Below are 23,616 nucleotides of genomic sequence, written 5' to 3'. Positions count from 1 at the left end.
TACAGTGCAAAAATAATAACATCTTTATTTGCATCATATAATACATGTCACTATTCCATGGACCTTTATCTGGGCAGTAACAGCCATGACCTTGGTTATTATTAAATATACCTTCCACAGACAGGTAAAATATTTAGTAATACAATTTTTTGCTATACACTGCAGCATGTTATTGTCATTCACCGCTTGCGTGTATGGAATGCTACCTTGGTATACTGATCTTACGGGCTTCTCCACACATGTATTTAAAGGTAATTAGCTTTACAATCATTTGATTCACATTCTTAAGAGAAGAGATCTTTGGTGGCACAAGAAACTCCATCTTTCCAGATAGGACAAGAGAAGAACGTCGGAACTCATAGACGGTTCTGGATCAGTCAACGGAGTAACCATTTCTAAGCTGCTCCTCACCATTGCTGTCTGATGTACGAACTGTGAAGCACCTGTTTCTTTGCACTATGAATTTGTGTCTGAGCTCAGTGCATCGCAAACCGTACACAACAGGGCTGCAGCACTGCGCAAAGGAGAAAATAATAAAATTAGCCAGGTTCATGACAATGTATTTCGCCTTCCCACCTATCCAAATGGTCACTAATGTCGGGAGTACGTGCAGGGCAATCTGCAGCCCGTGGATGGCGATGGTTCTTCTGGCCTGCTTGTTGGAACTGTTAAAGTGTCCGGTGCGCCTCCCTTCCCTGAATATAAGAATGTAGCTAGCTAATATAAGGAGCGCCAGCAGCATTATGAAAGCCATCCCGGCTATTCTGAAAATGATACTCGTTAAGGAGCTGGGGCAAGTAGGATCCAAGTGCAAAATAAACTGTGGAGACGTTTTTATGCTTTCGTATACCACTGACACTGCCGGGTTCAGTACTGCGATAATCCACATGCATGCTGTGACTTTGAGTTTCACAGAGTGCACAAACGCCAGGTACCTTAGCGGCCAGCAAACAGCGATGCATGTGTTCAACGCCATCAAGGTGAGGGTCAGCATGAGTCCCCTCCCAATGGCTATTTGCACCGCAAAAACAATCCAGCACACAAGGACAGGCGCGTTGACCTGGAAAGCCCTCATCCCGCTGAATATGGTTCCCAAGCCAAAGAATAAAGTCAGACACATGAGGTGGTGGCACAGGAGGAAGTAACGCACCTCTTTCTTCAGGACGGAATCTCTCCACACAGTCTGTATGATCAGTACAGTGAATACAGAGCAGACGATGAAGTCTACCAGATAAACACAAGCCTTGATGGACTCTATGAATTGTTGTGAGTTGGACTCATTGGTGGAAGAGTTCATGGTCTTCAGAGATGGTCTTCTCTAAGAAATAAAATGGAACAATGAGACATGTAGTGTGTGTCTTGAACGTGCCACGAGGCTTAGCATTATTTAGATTATCTGGGTGCTGGATCCAGTCTGCATTTAAGGCCCACTCAGCTCTGTTTAACAATTGTTGGTTAATGTTACTTTACATTGTGTGATCCGCCAACAGAACATAACTCCATCATTAAACACTCTGGGTTTGATTTAAGCTTGTCAAAGTCAGCTCTGGCCAGTACTGTTTAACATTGGGATGGGAGAAGAAGCACATGAACAGGCACGTGCAAGCTCCAATAAAAAGGAACCTCCTGATATAATACAAGCCTACAGTCATGAGAACAGCACATGTTCCATCTCTAGATAGCAGCTTAATGTTAACAAGTGAGGTTAATGTTGGAATGAGTTCTGCTCCCTTATTAAAGAAAGACCATCTGTATCTCATCCGGAAAGGTATCCCAGCAGCCTGATTTATCACTCATCAAGATCCTGGCGCACACCTGATTTAACTGTTGAGTAAAGTGACTCAGCATTCAATCTCTTCGCGAGAGAAAGGAGAGCTAGTGGAAATGAATCATAGAGATCATTCCATTTCATGTATTGGTGAAGCCAAGCGGAATAAAAGCTCTGTCTTCTGCTGCATGATGGAAAACCTACAAAAAAATAAAACAGAACAGGGTCGGGATTAGACAACAGAGGGATTCCAAGTGCATACATTTCTAAAAGTCTGAGTTTCTATGGACAGTACAAAGGCAATTTTAGTATTAAATTGAGAGTAAAAGATGCATTTTTATCCTGTCTGTTATTGTTCCTGCAGAGACCTGCGCTCTATTAACCTACCAGCTTTTGATTCCACTTTACGCTCCTCCCTCTCCTCTCTCAACTCTACTCCAGACCCTGACAAGGTGGTCAGGAACTACAACTTTGCCCTGTCCTCCTCTCTTGATCTACATGCCCCGCTTTGTCTCTGCCGTTCTCGCCCTTCTAACCCCAGATCCCAACTAAATTCCCACATGCATATGCTGCGTTCCTGCACTCGTTCCTCTGAACGCCTCTGGAGGAAACGTCACACTATCGCAGACTTCCTTCACTACAAATTTATGCTATCCTGTTTCAACTCTGCCAACTCTCAAGCTAAACAAACCTACTTTTCTTCACTAATCAACACGCACAAGTCTAATCCACGCTGACTCTTCTCTGTCTTTGACTCCCTACTCAGACCACCCTTGGCTGCCTGTTCTTCTTCCTCCATCTCACCTCAGGACTTTGCCAACTATTTCAAGGAAAAGGTGGAATCCATACGTCAGGACCTCCCCTCTGTATCCCCATTCCATCCTACACCTCTTTCTAACTCTCCTCCTGCCTTCCTTGACTCTTTCCGGTACCACAGAGTAGGATGTGTCGTTGCTGATCTCCTCTTCTCCTATCACCTGCCCTTTTGACCGCATTCCCTCATGTCTCCTAAAACCTCTTGCTCCTACTGTAATCCCTATGCTCACAAACATTTTTAACTCATCCCTCTACTCTGGTACCTTTCCCTCTTCCTTCAAACATGCAACTGTTATACCATTACTCAAAAACAGCAAGCTTGACCGTACCTGTCTTTCTAACTATTGGCCTGTCTCCCTCCTGCCTTTTGCCTCTAAACTCCTTGAACGTCTTGTGTTCTCTCGCTTGCTCTATTTTCTCAACACCTATTCTCTCCTAGACCCTCTACAATCTGGCTTCTGCACTGCTCACTCCACTGAAACAGCCCTCAGTAAAATAACTAATGACCTCCATGCTGCCGAAGACAAAGGTCATTACACCCTGTTCATATTACTTGACCTTTCTGCAGCATTTGATACTGTGGACCACCCTCTTCTCCTTCACATTCTCCATACTCTTGGCATTTGTAACAAAGCTCTATCCTGGATTTCCTCTTACCTCTCCCATTGTACATTCAGTGTCCCTTTTGCTAACACCTCCTCCTCTATCGATCTCTCTATGGGTGTTCCCCAGGGCTCTGTCCTGGGACCTCTTCTCGTATCTCTTTACACACTCTCTCTAGGTGACCTAATCACTTCTCTTGGGTTCAAATATCACCTCCATGCTGATGACACAAATTTACTTTTCTAGCCCTGACCTTACACTTGCTATACAGACCAAAGTTTCTGAATGTCTCTCTGCGATATCATCCTGGATGGCCCTCCGCCGACATAAACTTAACATGGCAAAAACAGAGCTCCTCATACTTTCTCCCAAACCTGGCCCTACTACCTTCTTCCACATTACTTTTGGAAGTACTATCATTCACCCAGTAGCCCAAGCGCGCTGCCTAGGGGTCACACTCGACTCCTCTCACACATTCTCCTCTCACATTCAAAAAGTAGACTTTTTTTCCTCTGCAATATTATCAAGATACGTCCTTTCCTCTGTTGCTCGACTGCAAAAACTCTGACTCAGGCCCTCATTCTCTCACGTCTCGACTACTGTAACCTCCTGCTGTCCGGCCTTCCTGCCTCTCACCTTTCTCCCCTACAAACTATCCTAAATGCTGCTGCCAGAATCACTGTACTATTTCCGAAATCTGTCTCAGCGTCTCCCCTGCTGAAATCCCTCTGAACAAGAGAACAAACAAAATATAGGTGGTTGAGCGCTCAGAAACTATACCCTTAAGTGGTAAGTGTAAAAGCACAGTGATTGGACAAAACTGTACCCAAAGGAGGATTTAGGATCAAAGCGCGTGTATCCCCTAAATATTTGTGAGGGTCTATTTGCACGTTCCAGTCATTCACAAACTTTGCACCGCAGCAGCGTCTGTGTTCTTGTTACTGTCAGCTAGTCGCCGCGTATAGCCCAGGTGATTTCCCAAAAACGTCAAACTGGATACGAGTGGAGGTTACGTCACATCCGGTTTCCAGTGAAGGGAGAGAGGAGTACGCCAGCCGTAATACCAGTTTTTCTCCTGGCAACGAGCGCGACCCCCTCGGTGTCCGGTGCACGGAGTGGCGCTTTAGCAGGGAGACGGCGTAGCAGTATGCTTCAACACCAGCTTCCCCTTGAGTTTCCCAGGAGACGGACGAGGGACTGCACAACCCCCTGAATTGGGCTTCTACTTTATAACAGGCAATTTGTCCTGTTCTTTGTTCTATATATTTATGTGATATTTGATTTTATCTTTTTTTTCTCTTCATAAAGTATTCATTTGCATCACTTGCGTTCTTTTTTGTTTTGTTTGAAATCCCTCTCCTGGCTTCCTATCAAATCCTGTATCACACAGTCAATTCTCCACTTCCCTTTTAAAACTTTACACTCTTCTGCCCCTCCATACATCTCAGCCCTAATGTCTCGTTATACACCATCCCGACTCTGTCCGTACATGTCTGGTATTACCTTTAATACTATAACGGACGCAGGGCCACAATACCGGGCTTTCCGGTTCAAAACCCGACACGTGGCAACCCTATCCGGGCCCGGTGAGTAAAGGGATCCGGGCCCCTGCCGGCAAACCTGGCACGTGGCCTGATCTGCAGAGAGGGCCTTCTGAAAGGGGGTGCAGAGAGGGCCTGCTGGAAGGTGTTTGTGGAGGTGCCTGCCCAAGCAGCATGCTGTAGGGTGGTGGAAGGGTGGCTCCCCTGACAGGCACCTCCGTCGGCACCTTCCAGCTCTGCACCTTCCAGCTCTGCTGCCCCCTCTATAGGATTCATATCAGGCCACCTCAATCCTCCAAGGCAGCAGGTAGGCAGTGGGCGCACTCAGATCCTCTCTGATCCTGTTTACCCTTCTCTTTCCCCTTTCCCCTCTCTCCCTGTTCCTCCCTCTCATCTATCTCTCATTCCCCCTCTTTCTCTCCCCCTCCCCCCTCTTTCTCTCTCCCCCTCACCGTCCTCCTCTCTCTCCCGTCCCCTCCTCCTTCCCCCTCCTCTCTCCCTTCATCTTCTCCCCCTCCCCCTCTCTTCCCTTATATACACAGCTTTTCAGAACAGCCTGGATTAAAGTGCATAGCCAGTAAAACCTACTCACAGATAGCATTTTCAACCTTATAAACAATATTAAAAAAACTCTGCTGTTAAGCCATCTGGCCCTGTGGTTGTATTATTTTTTAACTCATGTATTACTTCCCTGACCTCACTTCTAATACTTGAAGATAGGATGATGTCAAATTCTGAACAGGAGAGACGTCATATTGTCTCTATATACATATATATCTGCTTGGTATACATGAAGTTAACAAAAATTGGTAGATGTAGGAAAAACTCTCAGATGTGCAGTATTACAGTTCAAGGCTAAATAGATAAGAACGGAGTCTAAGTTAGACATACATCCCAGGTTGGAAGATAGGCAGGAATTTAGGGAGGTAGAAAGATAGACAAGGCCAAGAACGGATCATACTCGTTAAAATACAATGAGGATATGGTGAATAGTAGATAGTAGATAGTGCCTGGAGCGGTGCCCTTTCCAGACCCTCCCTCACCCTACCTTTCCTCCCCCCACCCTTTTTTTTTAAATTATTATTTTATTATTCTTATTATTACTATTATTATTGTTGCTCCCGGCTGAGTAGGGCCCGAAAAGCTGGGAATTTTCTCAAATGAGATAATTCACCGTTGAGATTACTCTTCAGATAACATGTATGGTGTATTGTAAATTGTATCTAATGTCTGAAATCTGCAATAAAATCTAAGTTACAAAAAAAATACAATGAGGATGGATAACAGAATCAGATAATATGCTACCAGTGAAAAATATTATGTTGAAATTGGGAAAAACAAGTACATATATGAACTTGTCCGGATGTCCGGAAACTGGGTATAAATGTGTGATCCTGTGTGTATTGAACTTAGAATTACTTGGAACTTACACTGACTAGTTCTCCATTCATAACTTGTTGCAATACCTGCTATGATGCCTGTAAACAATGATGCCGTAATGCTATGATACTGTACTCTATATTTGTCTCTGAATAAATAATGGAATAAAGAATTCGCTCCGTGCAGGAACGTAGCTATATCCCGGGCAGCCCGGGGGCCCGTCCTCTTGGGGGGCCCGCTCAGGGTCGCCGACGGGGGAGAGCCGAGACATTTGGCCTAGCCATCTAGCTGACGACCACAGAAGTCAGGGCTCCCTTCCGGGCCCCTTAACAGCAACTTGCCGGCTGGATCGGGAGCTGTGAGTGGTGAGAGGAGGGGTGTTGGGGGTTGCAGAGAGCAGGCAGCAGAGGCTGGGAGCGGAGCTAATGCACAGAGCTGCAGAGGCCTGACCGCCCCTGTGCTCCGTGAGGTCAGGGGGAGGAGTTACTATGTGCAGCTGTGAGAAGGTATGCTGTGTATTTGTGTGTTAGTTTGCTGTGTGTGTTTGTGTGTCAGTTGGTTGTTTGTGTGTCAGTTTGTTGTGCATGTGTGTGTGTCAATTTGCTGTGTGTGTCAATTTGCTGTGTGTGTTTCAGTGTCAATGTGCTTCAGTGTGTCAGTATGCTGTGTGTGTTTGTGTGTAACATTTTCAGTTACCGTTTGCTCTGTCAGTGTGCTATTTGTGCCTCAGTTTCTGTCAGTGTGCTGTGTGTGATTCAGTGTCTGTCAGTGTGCTGTGTGTACCTCAGTGCAAGCTATTGAGGTAACACGTGATACAGTGAGTCCTCGCTTTTCTGACACAATGCGTCCCGCAAACCCACGTCAGATGCGGGACAGTCGGAAAGCGGCACCCATGGTAACCGGCGACGGTTTCCGTCGGATGCGCGAAAACCGCTGCGGATAATGAGTTTTTGGACTGCATCCGACGGAAAGCGAAACGTCGGAAAACGAGGACTACCTGTAATCTTTATATTAGAGCATTTTAAAAATAGTTTGACATTCTTTACACAGTTGTTTATAGTTAACTGTATTAAAAGAAGAAGTTACTGTGCAGTACTGTACACCAGAGTTTTTAAACCACTTGTGTGTGTGTGTGTGTGTGGGGGGGGGGGGGTTATTGTAGTGTGCGTTTACGTGGTTATTCTAATTTGTGTATTGTGAGGGGGGGATACTTTCTTGTAGAGGGGGAATTGTATGTGTGGTGTGGGGAAATTGTATGTGTGTGGCCAGGGGGTGGAGTGAAGGTTGGAGGGAGCTGGATTAAGTGTGGAAGGGGGGTGGAGGGCAGAGAGTGTGAGAGGAAAAACGGGGTAGCGAGGGAGGGGGTGTGACGGGGGAGAGAAATACATGAGGCGAGAGGGGTGAATAGAGCAGAATGAGGACGTGTAAAAGTAGGTGGGGGGGGGGCTCACAGGGTCGCCAACCCGCTGGGGGCGGGGGGCGATGGAAACACCTTGTATCTACGGAATATGTTCACTCATAATGGGGCCCTGAGAAAAATTTGCCCGGGGGCCCACGCATGTCTAGCTACACCACTGGCTCCGTGGACTTATTGACTAAAGTAACACACCTTATCTTCAAGATACAGAAGGACCTATCTTCAATACTTCCATAGTGTTTTTGTTTCTTCCACCTTTGTTAATACCTTTGGAAATAATCAATTGATTAACATTACTATTTGTTTCCTTTCTATCTCCCCAAGGCCAACACCACTGCTGCAGCCTGCAGCCTCTCCTACTTCCATCTCCACCATCACCAACCCTTCGGTCTAAGGCCATCTTAGCTCCCCTGCAGGAGCTTACCTGCAGCCCATCTTGGAGGAGTTATATGGAGCAATAGGAGGAGTTATTGGGCAGGGTTATAAGGGGTTATATGGAGCAATAGGTGAAGTTATAGGGAGAGGTTATATGGGGCAATAGTAGGAGTTATAGCGAGCGCTTATATGTAGCAATAAGAGTTATGGGGAGCCGTTATATGGAGCAGTAGAAGTGGTTACTGTAAGCAAAGCATTAATATAACTATGAAATGTTAATAGTTACACGTTTATATGCTTTTAACATGTGATATCTGCAAATAGAATGTTTCAGTGTATGAAAGCCATGTTATCACCATCTTATTATTACAAAAAATGGGATGTCTTACATGGTGCAAAGGTTAACAAAAACTCTGGGATAAAAGGTATACTCATGCCCCCTTCCATCTGTACGATGGAGCAAACTGTTTGTTCAGGTGAACGGAGCATATTGTGGACGTATTGTAGATAACAGGATTGGCAAACATACTGTACAAATCAAACTTGCAGGTATGCCCGTGGTGCAGCTAGTATTACTCAGCCGTATAGATTCCAATCAATTCCAAATACAAGATCAAAAGGCGAAAAGCAGAAGGTTATTTATGACTCGCGGACACTACGAAGCCTACATTAAAAAATAATGTCGTCCTTCAGAATTTATTATAGGCTTTGTAGGTTGTGTGTTCACTGTTTTGCACCCAGCAGGATTAGTAAGGCCATGTGTACAGGGTTTATTTGGCAGCAACATATTTCATCATGCAATTGACAGTTTAGGCTCTGCGTATCAAGGCAAATTTGGAGCAAAACCGGAGCATTTTTACCCTGCCGCTACTGTACTGTATGTATCATAGTTTTTAGCTCCAATTTGGTCTCGTCTGCATCAGCTTGCACCTTGGGGAGAGTCAGTAGGAGGAGTTGTGGGAGGAGTTACATGGTGCGCAGATTATAATGAGATGTATCATGTTTGCGTCTCTGCACCAGCTTGCACCTTGGGGAGAGTCAGTAGGAGGAGTTGTGGGAGGAGTTACGTGGTGCGCAGATTATAATGAGATGTATCATGTTCTGCGTCTCTGCACCAGCTTGCACCTTGGGGAGAGGCAGTAGGAGGAGTTGTGGGAGGAGTTACGTGGTGCGCAGATTATAATGAGATGTATCATGTTCTGTGTCTCTGCACCAGCTTGCACCTTGGGGAGAGTCAATAGGAGGAGTTGTGGGAGGAGTTACGTGGTGCGCAGATTATAATGAGATGTATCCCATTCTGCGTCTCTGCACCAGCTTGCACCTTGGGGAGAGTCAGTGGGAGGAGTTGTGGGAGGATTTACATGGTGAGCAGATTATAATGAGATGTATCACGCTCTGCGTCTCTGCACCAGCTTGCACCTTGGGGAGAGTCAGTGGGAGGAGTTACATGGGGCACAGATTATGAGATGTGTCACATTCTGCGTCTCCGCGCCGTTCTTACAGTATATATGCTGTAGCTCTGCTGCAAAAACCAGAGCAGTACGTCTAAACATACCTTTCTCTACATTAATACATAGACTCCTTAGAGAGATAGTTTTATTTTGCGTCTCTAGGGGCCAAAATATCTATTATTTTCAAAAAAAAATTGCCCTGTGTGTGTTAGTTTAATATCCTGAATCCATTCCAAATTGTTAAAGATAATCACCCAATGCACATTTTATATTGGGTATTATTTAATAATATTTCTGTATGGGTCATTTTTTACACTGTCAAAAATCATCACCAAGCCCGAGTTGGAATTAACACTTGTGAGTACCGATCAGAAGTAAAGCAATTAATTAATACGTTTCTTATAGAAAATAATTAACTTTTTAGGATCTTCAAACTCCCTTCATTTTGCTTTTCCAAGATATTCTACATGTCTGAAGGAAACGATGTGAGGGGGTGCCGAGGGCTCAAGTATAACCTGTGCTTCTCATGTCTGCATCGGGTCAAAGTGCTTTTAACAGGCTAGTGTTACTGTGGGTATATTCAAGAGAGAACATTTCAGTTAAAGGGACAGAGCTCTTTGGTCACATGGATTGAAAGGTGGATGTTCTATTTATGCTTCAAGAGCAGAAAGGGAGAGAGTATTTTATGCGTGTGAGTGTAAAGTTATAGATCTAGATATGGTGGTATTCTGCTCTACTTTGTACTATTTAAGTAATAATCCCCTCAGAACAGGGCATTACTGGCCAATAATGCTCTGGCTGGAAGGGTTGAAGGACTGAGGCGAAGCCGAGGGACTTTAACCCAGCCAGGGCATTATTGGCCAGTAATGCCCTTTTCTGAGGGGATTATTACCATTATAGGCTAAATGTCGTTTTTTTTTTTTGCTAAATGTAGGCTTTTTCATAAATAATAGACACTTTTGTATAGTTATATAGATTTTTTTAATTAAAATAAAATGGTAAATACATTAAAGCACCTCTATATACGCTTACACTGCAGCTATCTATATCCACACACTGCCGCCCCCTATGTGTATATACACACACACACACACACTGCAGCTACACACACAAACTGCAGCTACATACATATATATATGCAAATATAGCTGTATGCTCATCTGCATGTCTTAGGCAGGTCTGCAACCCCGCCTTTCCCCATTATCACCCAGCATACAGCACTTCCACTGCAGCAAGGGATTCTGGGAAATGACATGCAAATGAGCACACAGTGTCACTTTTTGCCTCAATAACCATTTTTAACATGGTTCCCTATAGGCTTAAGCTTGCTGCATGGTCACAGCTTTGAGCACAGCCAGGGTTAAGGTGCATACCCAGAAAACCACCCACAGACAGCTGTTTCGACCTTGATGGGTCTCATCAGTGTGGGGTTGATTTTACTGGGAATGCAAGAGAGGCTATGGGATAGGCTAAACCATAATACTGAGTTAAGTTATGGTGAGTAAAAAAAGTGACAAAAACCCTCCACAGGAAAGCAAATATGCAAATATAGCTGTATGCTCATCTGCATGTCTTAGGCAGGTCTGCAACCCCGCCTTTCCCCATTATCACCCAGCATACAGCACTTCCACTGCAGCAAGGGATTCTGGGAAATGACATGCAAATGAGCACACAGTGTCACTTTTATATATATATATATACAGTGTTCGACAAACCTATACATTTGCACGCCCCGGGCGAGTGGACTTAACATCGTGGCGAGCTCCTATTGGCCCAAGTAGCACACGTGTGGTACTAGGTGGCGAGTAGATTTTTTTGTTCGGCGAGTAGATTTTTTGGTGATTTGTCGACCACTGTGTATATATATATATATATTTATACACACACACACTAGACAGAAACAAACTGCAGACAACCACTTACTTACTTTGCAGCTACACAAACACACACTCTCTCTCTCCCTCCCCAATTTAACTAAATCTATCTGCTCTGTTTATGGAGGGAGGGGGAGGAGTCACTGCATGCTACTGCTATCTGGCCAATCCCCTGCCCGAGCTGTTCGTGCCTCCTCACCAATCCCCTGCCCTACCTCAGAGCTGTTCTGAAAGCTGATTGGCTGGAAATAAACACATTGGAAATAAACACATTGCAAGCTGCAAAAAAATCCGGGCATTACTGAATGAATAATGCCTGGAATTTTAACCAATCAGAGAGCAGGGATTTCAATAATGCCCGTAATTTTACAGCTTTAGTCTATAATAATCTGTAATCATTGCAAAGTACTGCAAAGTACCACTATATAAACATATAGCCAGACAGTTACCACTATATATGGGTTCCAGATATCAGTATTCTCATAGAGAAGAGAGTATCATCCACTGGATAGAAGTCTCATTCATTGGAAAGCCAGTCTCATTTATTGGTAAGACAGTCAGTCATTGAGAAGAGAGTTTCATTCATAACTAAAGCTGTCTCCTTCATTGAGAAAGCAGTCTTACTCAATGGATTGGGAGGAAAGGCTCACTATTTGGAGAGGCAGTCTCACTCATTGAGAAGAGTCCCACTCATTGGGAAGATGCTCACTCACCTGAATGGCAGTATTACTCATTGGAAAGGCAGTATCACATATTGGAAGGCTGTCTGATTAATTGGAAAGGCAGTCTCACTGATTGGAAGGCTGCCTGATTCATTGGAAAAGTGGTCTCACTCATTGGAAGGCTGTCTGATTAATTGGAAAGACAGTCTCACTTATTGGAAGGCAGTCTCATTAATTGGAAAGGCAGTCTCGCTCATTTGAAGGCAGCTTCAATATATGGAAAGGCAATCACACTTATTGGAAGCCAGTCTAAGCAAGGCTCACTTATTCAGAATAGTGTCACTTATTAGGAAGCAGTCTAATTAATTGCCTCGACCATCTTGTGTATGACATTAAATAACACCCACAAGAAAACAGTCTCAATTGAGTCTCACAGTTAAAAGTATTAATTATTTTGGCAATAGTAGGACATGCACAATTACATACAGGCCACCACAGGTATTGTAGGTGCATTAGCTGCAGTTGAAGCTGCGGTTTAAAAAACAAAAAAACAAAACAAAACAAAAAGTTTTTTATTTTTTCCATTCAATATGTGCATCAATACAATCTGCACACTGACAAGTGATTAGCTAAGTTGCAGATCGATCCATTCTCCTGTAATCGATCGCTTTGCTCTGGGCTATTTAATTCAGTTATTGCTGGACTACATTACCCACAATGCAAAGTTCTGTGAGGATGACCATGTGACTAGGCAGTTACTAGATACAATTGGTGCACTGCTAGAGAGAGTGCAGGGCTAAAGAACCAGAGCCTATCAGAAGGGGAAGGGGGTGTGACTTTGTAAATAATTTCTATAGAAACAAAAATGCTTCCTACATTAGAAACATTAAAAATGTCTTACATTTTTTTTTTGTTCACATAGTACAGCTCAACCCCCTTATTACGCTGTGCTTGGGGTCCAAAGAATCACATCGCGCTATAAGCGGATCGCGTTAGAAATAATATACAATTGTATGTATTGTACAATAAAGTATTTAAGATACCAATAATCGTGTTGTAAAGTATTCATACATACGGAAATTGGGAGCCATGCTTGCATCTCGTTATAAGCAGATTCACGTTGTAACGGATCGCGTTATAACGGGGTTGAGCTGTACAAATCTGATTTATTTAAAAAAAACACATGTAGGATATTGCTTGAACTGCAGCTTTAATCTCTTCATATTCTGCTTGTCCTTCATTGAGATTATAAGGGAGTTTTACTGGGAGTTTTCAGCATGATGCAAGACCTGGTTGTGTTTGTTATAAAGTAGCCTGTGAATCATACTATGATAATCTGCGTACTAGGCATATCTCCAATAACAATAACTTTTCTATTACTGCAGAGAACATGCACTCATCACGCCCATTTTAAAGAAACCCTTTCTTGACCCAACCTCCCTGTAACGTTGCTGACTGCAAAACAGGATACGGACCCGCAGGGCAGAGGTAGGGAGTAATACACCGACGTTGGCCTGGGATTAGAGGCCTGGGATGCAGGGGTAATCAGGTACATTCTGGGGTCGAGGCAGGCAAGGGTAGTCAGGTCCGGTTCCAAGGTCGAGGCAGGCGGCAGGCTAGTGGTGGTCAGATTAAGTTCCAAGGTCAAGACAGGCAGCAGGCAAAACAAAGGCAGGGGAGCGATCAAACAGGACAAGGTATCCAGTACTTTGCACAGGCAAAGACTAGTAGCGACTGCCTGCTATTTAAGGCCAGAGGCAGCTGCTGGCAATGAGAGCCAAAGAGAGGCTGATTTCTGGTCAGGGGAGTAAGGGCAGAATTTGCCAGGAAGCAGAATGGCTGTGGTAGCTTCGGACCAGATGATGTTACTTCCTGGATGTTCAGACAGATCCCTCTCTAACTACCGCCCTATCTCTCTTCTCCCCTTTGCCTCCAAGCTACTTGAGCGGCTTGTATACAATAGCTTGACTAACTTTCTCTCTTCCAACTCCCTACTTGATTCTTTGCAATCTGGTTTCAGTCCTCTATACTCCACAGAGCAGCACTAACAAAAGTGGCCAACTACCTACTCACAGCTAAGTCTAAGAGTCCCTTCTCCGTACTAATTCTCCTGGATCTCTCTGCTGCCTTCGACACTCTTGATCACCCCCTTCTTCTGCACACTCTCCACTCGATTGGCCTACATGATGCAGCCCTCTTCTGGTTCACGTCCTACCTTTTCAACCGCCCTTTCAGTGTTTCCTTCTCTGGTGTCTCCTCCTCTTCACTCTCTCTTTCTGTTGGGGTCCCACAAGGCTCTATCCTTGGCCCTCTGATATTTTTACTCTATACCTCTTCTCTTGGTGAACTAATACAATCTTTTGGCTTTTAGTATCATCTCTATGCCGATGATCCCCACATTTACAACTACTCCCCTGACCTCTCCCCCTCTCTCTTCTCCCATGTCACCAACTTTCTCTCCGCAATCTCCTTCTAGACGTCCCACCATTATCTGAAGTTTAACACGTCCAAAACAGAACTAATACTGTTTTCCCCTACCACTGCTACCCCTACACCCAAACTCTCCCTCGCTGTCAATATTACCACAATCTCATCAACACCCCAAGGTCGTTGCCTGGTGGTCATCTTTGACTCTGCCCTCTCCATCATTCCTCATATTCACTCCCTCACTAACTCCTGCCATCTCCACCTCTGAAATCTCACGAGCACATGCCCTTTTCTCAGTGATGATGCAACTAAAATCCTAATTTGATCACTCATCTTGTCCCACCTTGACTACTGCAACCTTCTCCTTTGCATTCCCCTCGTCCATCTGTCCCAACTCCAATCCATCCAAAATGCTGCTGCCAAACGCATCTACCTCACTGCCTCTGCCCTGTGTCTTCTGTCACTGTCCCTCTCTTCCCTGTATCTTCTGTCACTGCCTGTCTCTGTGCTGCCTTCTCTGACTGTGTCTGTCCTGTGTTTTCTGTCACTGACTGTCTCTGTCCTGCGTCTTCTTTCACTGTCTCTCTCTGCCTGTGTCTTCTTTCACTGAGTGTCTCTGTCATGTGTCTTCTTTCACTGACTGTCTCTGTCCTGTGTCTTCTGTCACTGTCTGTCTCTGCCCTGTGCCTTCTGTCACTGACTGTCTCTGTCCTGCGTCTTCTGACACTGTCTCTCTCTGCCTGTGTCTTCTTTCACTGACTGTCTCTGTCCTGTGTCTTCTGTCACTGTCTGTCTCTCTCCTGTGTCTTCTGTTGCTGAATGTGTCTGTCATGTCTTCTGTCACTGTCTGTCCTATGTCTTCTGTCACTGTCTGTCTCTGTCCTGTGTCTTCTGTCACTGTCTGTCTCTCTTGTCTGTCTCTGTCCTGCGTCTTCTTTTACTGTCTCTCTCTGCCTGTGTCTTCTGTCACTGACTGTCTCCATCCTGTCTTCTGTTTCTGAATGTCTCTGCCCTGTGTCTTCTGTCACTGACTGTCTCTACCCTGTGTCTTCTGTCACTCACTTTCTCTGTATTGTGTCTTCTGTCACTGAGTGTATCTGTCCTGTGTCTTCTGTCACTGTCTCTGTCCTGTGTCTTCTATCACTGTCTGTCTCTGTCCTTTGTCTTCTGTCACTGTCTGTCTCTGTCCTGGGTCTTCTGTCACTGTCTGTCTCTGTCCTGTGTCTTCTGTCTCTGTCTGTCTCTGTCCTGTGTCTTCTGTCACTGTCCTGTTATAGGGGTGCCTCAGCAACTGAGCACTGCTATTAGGGGTGACTCAAGAGTAATGAGGTTGGGAATCACTGCTGCTCAAGACTGTAAGCTCTCATGAGCAGCGCCCCCATTACCGTCTGCATCTGTTTGCATCTGTTTGCGCCTGTTTGTCATTATTTGGTATGTAATTCTATTTATGTAATATACATAACTCTGTACCCCATTGTACCGCGCTGCTGAATATGTTTTGCGCTTTACAAATAAATGATAATAATAGAACTAAACCAAGTCTGAAAAGGGCTGACCTTGCTCATCTGCAGCCAAACAATCATGTTAAATGTACTTTCAAATATGTCTCCCTTTATGAATTTAGGTACAGACCAGTAAACCTCACTATTGCACCCCCATAAATAGTAAAACCATGATTTATCAGATAAACACCTGAAGTGGACACTGAATTTGTACTTATTTCACAGTTTCCAGAAGGACATAGCCCGCTGTCTTGTAATATTAATCCTTAAACCAGAACTATATGGATGCAGCTAATTTTTATGTTGCTTTATAGAGACATCAAATTCAAGGCTCTGTGGCCCTTACCTATAGTATTTTCAATTTCCGTCTTTCAATTGCTCTTTTGTGGAGGGCAGCTTTGTACACACACAAGGTACACAACGCTACAATTCATAGATTGGACCCTCTATGAACACACCCAACTCCACCGTGTTTATTGCAAATACAAATACAACGCAAACTTTGCGACCAACACTCTCCTGCTTTTAAAAACATCTTCCACAAGTGTTAATAAGAATGTGTATGTTATAGAAGCAAGTTATTCCTACCAGAAAAAAAAGGGCTTGGCTATCTTACATGTTCAGAATGTTTCAGTTGTTGGCAATTATTTAATAAGCGTCCTACTATTTAACAAAAATAAAACAACTGGACATAAAATCCACGGTTTGAGTTTGACAGCCCCCCCTCCCCACACTAATTCTGTATTAAGTGATCTTATAAAGTGATAGAGGAGTAACAATGGTTAAGTAGGATACCATCTTGCATCTAAAACACTGCGGTTCCAGGGACAGTAACAGGCGCAGCTGCCTGCAGGGGGTTCGTTAGCTCGAATGGGACCCCCCCTCTGAGATATTTCCCAATGCCGCCATCAAGGTTCCGCTGCTGCGCACCATTAGCGCGGCTACACGCGCGCTCCGAAGCGGCAGGTCGGCACGTTTTCGAACGCAAAACACTATCGACGACGATGGGGGTTTTGCGCCACAAACGTCCCAAATTGCCACTTCGGAGTATATAGAAATATATACATTGCGTGGCAATGTTAGCTTCAGAAACCCCTTTTTTGTATTAATTAAACGTATTTTTGCTGCTGCAAGATACGGAGGTGCACATCTTTGCAGCATTGTATGTTAATTTGTAGGCAGTTATGTCACTTTAACAAAAATTGCAGGTATTCTAAATCTTACCTTTTCCCCCCGTTTTGCTACCAGCGAAAAATTGTGACCATTTCAGTTCCTCTTCCTGCCAACCCAGCGATACAAACACAGACTACTTAATGAATACATATCTGTGTTTGATTTGCACTTGTTTTCCCATAGATAGTGTTTAATTTGACTGGTCTGTGGGTTCTTGCTTTTTTTTCATCACTAAACCCTTAGCCAATAGCAGCCTGGGGATATTATACGGTATAGGCTAAACAGAACAGGATCCTGTGGTAATTGCAACCTGGGAAACGGAAAACCCTTTCTAAACATGCCCCATGTGATGAGAAATCCACTTCTGCAATAAGCAAACTCAGTTTTTTTTTTTAATTTTTATCAGAGTCCACCATTAGTAAAACTAGTGCGAGCAAAACCAGCAATTATTAATTGCACTTCTGGTTTCAGCATAAATGTATTTTTTGATAAATGTAATGACATTTGTTTGCCCCAACTTTGCAGCCGGGAGACATTGATGAAGTGGGGTTGGTGGGTGGGGCATATTTTTCCAAGTCTCGTGGCTACAAAATAGGGTTGCCAGGTGTCCGGCGTTGAACTGGACTGTCCTGTATTTGGATACTCTGTCCAGTAAAAAATGAGAGGTACTGTAATACTGGACTTGTGAACTGACGCACCTTTCACAATTGAGTCCAGTATTTTTGGAGAAGCCACCTGGCAAACCCTACTACAAAACTGGAACATAACACGGCCTATGTATTAAGTGCCGCAAATGTTTTTTTGGCACAAAATTGTCACATCACGCACCTTTTCTATTGCTCTTATTCGCGTCTGTGTACTAAGCTCATATTTTTTAATGGCCGGTGCTGGGTGCACAGATGTTAATGGGATGCAGTAAAAAATATTTCTGTGCGCCAGAAAAATGGAGAAACTGCGTCAAAATCGTCCACCAAGTTCAACTCAGCGTAAACCCTAAAAAGTCTGTTAATAGTGTTAGCGCGGAATTAAGTTGCTATGTACCACCCCAAAAAATGATTTGACGTAATTCGGATGTTTCAATATGTAGGTTAAAAAATATATTATTTTCACCGTATGACCATCATAATTAATATTACACTAATCATTTATATTTACCCACACTAGTTATAAATAAAAATAAAACACATCATTCTGTTTTACTTGAAATTGTATCTATCGGGTATTTTTAACGTTATCAAAAATTATTTCAAACAGCTAATTTTTTTAAGGTTTGTGTTCCTTTTTAGCACAGATGTCAAATTAATTGTTAATTCACAGTTCCCTTTAAGCTCTCAGAATCCACTGTGGCCTCATTTCCTCTTACTCGGAACTGTATATTGTGCAAGTTTCAAACTTCAGGGTTACATACATAAAAGAACCATAGTAGGCCCTGTTCTTGCAGCAATGTGGGACCTCTCAAGTTAAAAAGGTGAGGAGGAGTGAGCTCTGGGGGGAGCTGCCACCTACCTCCACACAACTGTTACCAGTCAGAAATTGATTAACACACATTCCCAGCTAGCTCAAACTCCTACTCCCACCACATCATGAATATATATTTATGTCAAAAAAGAGTGCTCTGAGCGTGGCAAATGTATACAACAAAAGACGGGTGCCCAATGCTACATCCAATTGACAAAACATATACGTATGGTCAGTGGTTGACAAATCACCAAAAAATCTACTCGCCACACAAAAAAATCTACTCGCCACCTAGTACCAAACGTGTGCTGCTTGGGCCAATATTTACTCGCCCGGGGGTTAAATCCACTCGCCCGGGGCGAGCAAATGTATAGGTTTGTCGAACACTGCGTATGGTAATACGTATAAAGTTTAAATACTTCAATAATAATAATCATTACTCGGTTATTTCGTTAAACCCTTTGGCCAAAGCGACGTAAGCCTGCATACCAAACGTCAAGGTATAACCAAAAATGCAGCTCCTAGCACTATACTGTAAACCTTTCCCTTTACCTCTATATGAGGGGAAAGAACCATAGAAGGTCCTGTTCTTGCAGCAAACAGGAGGGGAAGGGCATTCCAGTGGTGTCTGCAAAACTGCACAAAAATGATCAAGTTGTAATGAATCTGCTGCCTGCAGAAAATTGGAAAGATTTCTAACCTGTGTAGCCAGGTCACCCTTTGCCCCCTGCGACCTCCGTCGGAGCCTCCGTGGCCAGGACCGATGGCGGGTACTGCCGGTGGCCAGCGGCAGACCCGACGGCCATTCCGGAGGGTGGGGGCAGAGGAGGGAGAGCACCGGAGTGCAGGAGATCTCCGGCGGCTCTTGCGCAGGGCGCCGCCATGTCGCGCCGGTTCGCGCATGCGCATTAAGCCCCCGGCGGCCAGACAGAGTCGCGCTGGTTCGCGCATGCGCATTAAGCCCCCGACGGCCATTAGAACTTCGCGCGAGAGTAGGGACAGTGAGGGAGATGTTGCGGCGGCCATTAGGGGTTAGTGCAGGCGCAGGGAAGGCGCGCACGCGGCCCCAATGTAATTACAGGCGCCCCAGGACTACAATTCCCATAGGGCCTAGCGAGGGAGGCACCAGGTGCCTCATAGGAGCCAATAGGGCTGCAAGACTGCCAGGAGAAGAAAAGGATACATTTCGCGGGCTTGCAGCTACGTGTTCAGTCAGAGTCAGGAGCAGCCCAGGGAAGGAGGTAGGGTGCAGGAGTCAGGGACTCCCTGCACTAGGCCAGCGGCCCTAAGATCCAAGTTAGCCCTGATTCCCCACCAGGTTAGTGAGTGTTGACAGGGACAGCCCTCAGGTTAGGGACCCTGTCACTTCTGTAGTTAGAGCTGGGGAACAGAAAGGGACAAGTGGGCTGAGTGTTAGTCTGCAGAGCGTTGCTGCAGGAATTAGAGGAGGTAAGCGACGTAAGACTACTGGGGGGGTTCATAGCGTTAACCAGTCCGGGGAGCCATAGCCCAGGGTCCGTGTTGCAAGTGGCGTGAGGCAACTGGGGGGGTTCATAGCGGTAACCAGTCCGGGGAGCCATAGCCCAGGGCCGCGTTGCGCGTAGTAGGAGGCAACTGGGGGGTTCATAGCGGTAACCAATCCGGGGAGCCATGGCCAGGGCCCGTGTTATGAGTAGGGTGGGTGCAGGGACCTACCTGCATAGGATAGGCAACCTCGCAGGCCCTAGGAGCTTTCCTTAAGCCACCTAAGGATGCTGTGCTGTAGGGACGGCCTATAGTACAGTGTGTGTCACGTTGTTATAGTGTTAGGTAGGGACTCAGCGGACGCTGCGGTTCCAGTGAAGGAGTTCGGGCTCAAGTCAAGGCCACAGAGAATATCTCCATGTTGGGATCAGACGGAATCATCACGCGTCTGACCCTTTGTGAAGTGTTGCTGATCCGAGCACCGGAGTGCTCGGCAGGTACTAGACAGTGATAAGTGCACCAACGGGCCCTTAGTGTAATTGTGACTGCGCAGTCACCCATTGCTTCTCTCTGCAAGAGTGCGGGACATTGGGTGGGATTCTATGGACACTGGGTGGGATCACCTGGGGTTGGGAAAGCGTCCTGCGCGACGCAGTGGTAAGTGTCTCCTCTAGAAAGGGACATCGGTTATGTTGGTATTGTCATGATATGTGTTATCTTATGTTCCTAAGTAAATAGTATTAGTTATTATACCTCACCGTGTATGTGATTATTGTGATTGTCCTGCGAGGAACCACTCCCCCTCTGGTGGCAGCCATCGCAGGTGGAGGCGCTGAATTCAGTAAGTGGTTACCCCTAGTATATATTGCCCCAGGTTCCCCGTGGCGGAAGCTCAGCCCTCCTGTGAGCCAACAGGTAATGAGCCACACCTATGGTAACATTGTATGTTCCCTTTCACCCACACTATATCTGCGATTGGGGGGGGGGGAATACCTGTTACACCTGTATATAGGTTCGTTTTTTCATGCCGTAGCACTAATTGAGGTGATTGAAGTTAATGGGGTCTAAGTACGGAAAAAAAAGTGTGTGTCCGCCGAGCACGCGCATTTTAAGTGAAACTTCTTTGTCTTTTGTCACTGTTTTGTCACAGAAATTGTATGGTGTGTGTCTGTGTGTCCACTCCTCCTCTCCGGTGACTGGTGAGAGCTGGCAACACAGACGTCTCTGATGGCCTCTACTGCCAGCAGTGACGTCACTTCCGGGACTGTACTTCCATCACCGTCGAGGCAATTTACTGCCAGGGACATTTTTCGCGTGGTAGGTGCCGGTAAAGAGGTTTCACTTCAAAAGTAGTCCATAGTAAAAAAATAATAGCTTTTTTTTGTCTGAAAACACAACATATTTATTAATTGTATTTCTAATGTTGTAGCATTTGGTGCACGCCGCGCTAGTATTCTGCACCACAGGAAAAAAAAGTCTTACGCAATCTTTAATGTGACGGAGAAAACCAACGTAGAAACGGTCAAGAAAAGTAACGCAAGCCGCACATTATTAAATACACAGACCTGCGACGGCAGATGTAACTCCGCCCTAACTCCCCCCAGTAGCTCCATAAATCCCTCATCTCGCTGCAGACAGACGCAGACGTATCCGAAAAGGGCGCCACTAAGATTACTACATAGACTCAGCCTGGCGCAGGTATTTTTCAATGCGAGTTGTGTTTAAATGAACACTTTGCACTTGTATTTGTGCTTTGATACATAGAGCCCTCTACATACAAATATGCACCGGGAGTGATGAGTATACTGGGATTTTCCATTACAAAGCAGAAGTGGGAGGTTAGTGAGGGGACGAGTCATCTTCTTCCGGTCACTATTCAGATAATAGTTTCCTGATTAGCAGCTGTGCAAATCAATCTGTTTGTACGTACCGTTCACACTGTGTGCTTCAGTACGGCCTCTGATTAAAGCTGCGGTAAACGGAATAAGTTTGTTTCTTACATTTGACACCGATTTTTACCCGTTTCAGACCTAGTTACACTTCTGAAATAAAGGAAAAGAAAACTGGGCTAGAGAAGTAGCTTTTGCAACACCTCAGTCATGTGACATATCCCTTACTCCCTATAAATTCGCCTATTGCTCCATATAACCCCTCCCTATAAATCCTATTGCTCCATATAACCCCTCCCTATAAATCCTATTGCTCCATATAACCCCTCCCTATAACTCCTCGTATTGCCCCACATAACTGCTCCTATTGCTCCATATTGGGTCATCTCAACATGAACCACTGGTCAATGATACTAGTGATGATAATGTCATATGTTGTGAAACTGGCAAAGACTGTTGTTCTGACAAGAAAATACTTATTCAAGAGATTGATTCAGATTGTCGATTTCAGCTACGAGTAAACTCATGAATAATATCAACACCAGTTGTTAGTCAAATACAATTTATTAGTTACTTAGCTTCGGTATATATAGCAATCAGCAATCAGTCAGGATACCGCACGATATCAACCAGGGAACCCCCACCATTTTCAGGGATAAAATGCCTGGTAGTTGTATTTCTGTGTACTGCGTGCAGAGCCGAGTACACTCCCGGTCTGCCGCAGTTGAAGGTCATATTCAGGCAGCCAGCCAACTGCCCAGCTAGGGAAAACGGGGGAGTTCAGCTAAACTAGCACTTCTCATAACAAGCATCTTACAACAACATCTGTTCACAGCAAAAGCAACTTGATTTCAGCATCTTAGACCTTTTAGTAGAAGACAAAAAGTTAACCCAATGTACACCTAGGCCATCAGGAACACAACATAACTCCATTCTCATTACAACTGTGTAATAACTGAGGGTGATGAGGTGGAAGAGAGTAACATCAATGTACGTGATGATGATGTTTAAATGTTGAATATATAGGCATGTTACTGCTTGCAGTTTTTCCTTTACTTCTTGATACATATTCACAATATTTTACAATTATAACAGTATCATCACTTGAATCTGAAGCATTATTACATTCATCAACACCATCACTTTCCAAATCAATTTCTTGATGTCAGGAGGTCTCGAGTTAACCCCTCAGTCCCTTAATGACCCAACCCACACAGACTCTAAAGTTGGGGTAAAATGGGCGCAGCTTTTATTAGAAAACATTCCAAATACTGACAGCGTCAGATTGCACCCACACATGTGTTAACCCACATGTGTCTTATAGACGCCACAACCCACCGGCCGTACTGGCCTAGCAAGAGATATATAAAATACAACCATCCAAACCGGAAGGACATCACAAGTCCGGCCATCCAAGCCACAGCCCAGCAGCAGCTTCCCCACCGTATTTCCAACTGGATCACTGATTCTTCCTTCCCACATGCAATCTGAATAGTGCCCCGCCTTCATAAACTGGGCAATTTTATCCCCAAAAATGTGCCTAGTCCTCCACCAAAAAAAGAGCTCGTTTCACCCCATCTTGCAAACCCTACCCTGTTATCTTAAAGATGAATACTATCCTCCTTGTACAAACCCGACTAATCACCCTCCAAATTCCTCTGCCTCAATATGATTCCTCCTAAACGTTAAACAAAAGTGGCCACCCCTTTATTTAGCTTCCACCTACCTCTCTCCACAGCCCTCACCTTCCTTGCTCCCTGCCATACCTGTCTAGCCACCACTTTGGACAAACCAACACAGAGGAACTAAAAGCCAG

The 23,616-nt window shown here is 44.8% G+C and overlaps 1 protein-coding gene across 2 annotated transcripts; it reads right to left on the bottom strand.

Annotated features, from left to right (window-relative positions):
- On the bottom strand, window positions 1-22,006 carry LOC142465848 (putative G-protein coupled receptor 148). Of its 2 annotated transcripts, none has more exons than XM_075570217.1 (3): window positions 21,842-22,006; window positions 1,816-1,968; window positions 1-1,318 (listed from the first exon to the last, which is right to left on the bottom strand). In XM_075570217.1, the coding sequence occupies exons 2-3, from the start codon at window positions 1,846-1,848 to the stop codon at window positions 374-376; spliced, it is 978 nt and encodes a 325-aa protein (XP_075426332.1). In that variant the 5' UTR covers window positions 1,849-1,968; window positions 21,842-22,006; the 3' UTR covers window positions 1-373. The 2 variants fall into 2 exon arrangements, with proteins under 2 accessions (XP_075426332.1, XP_075426330.1); XM_075570215.1 differs by lacking the exon at window positions 21,842-22,006 and adding an exon at window positions 17,041-17,224.
- Between the last annotated feature and the right edge of the window lie 1,610 nt (window positions 22,007-23,616).

This window comes from Ascaphus truei, chromosome 14 (assembly GCF_040206685.1).
Source record: "Ascaphus truei isolate aAscTru1 chromosome 14, aAscTru1.hap1, whole genome shotgun sequence".
Lineage (NCBI taxonomy): Eukaryota > Metazoa > Chordata > Amphibia > Anura > Ascaphidae > Ascaphus > Ascaphus truei.
Note: the sequence above shows the minus strand (reverse complement) of the source record. Positions and strands in the feature narration are given on the sequence as shown.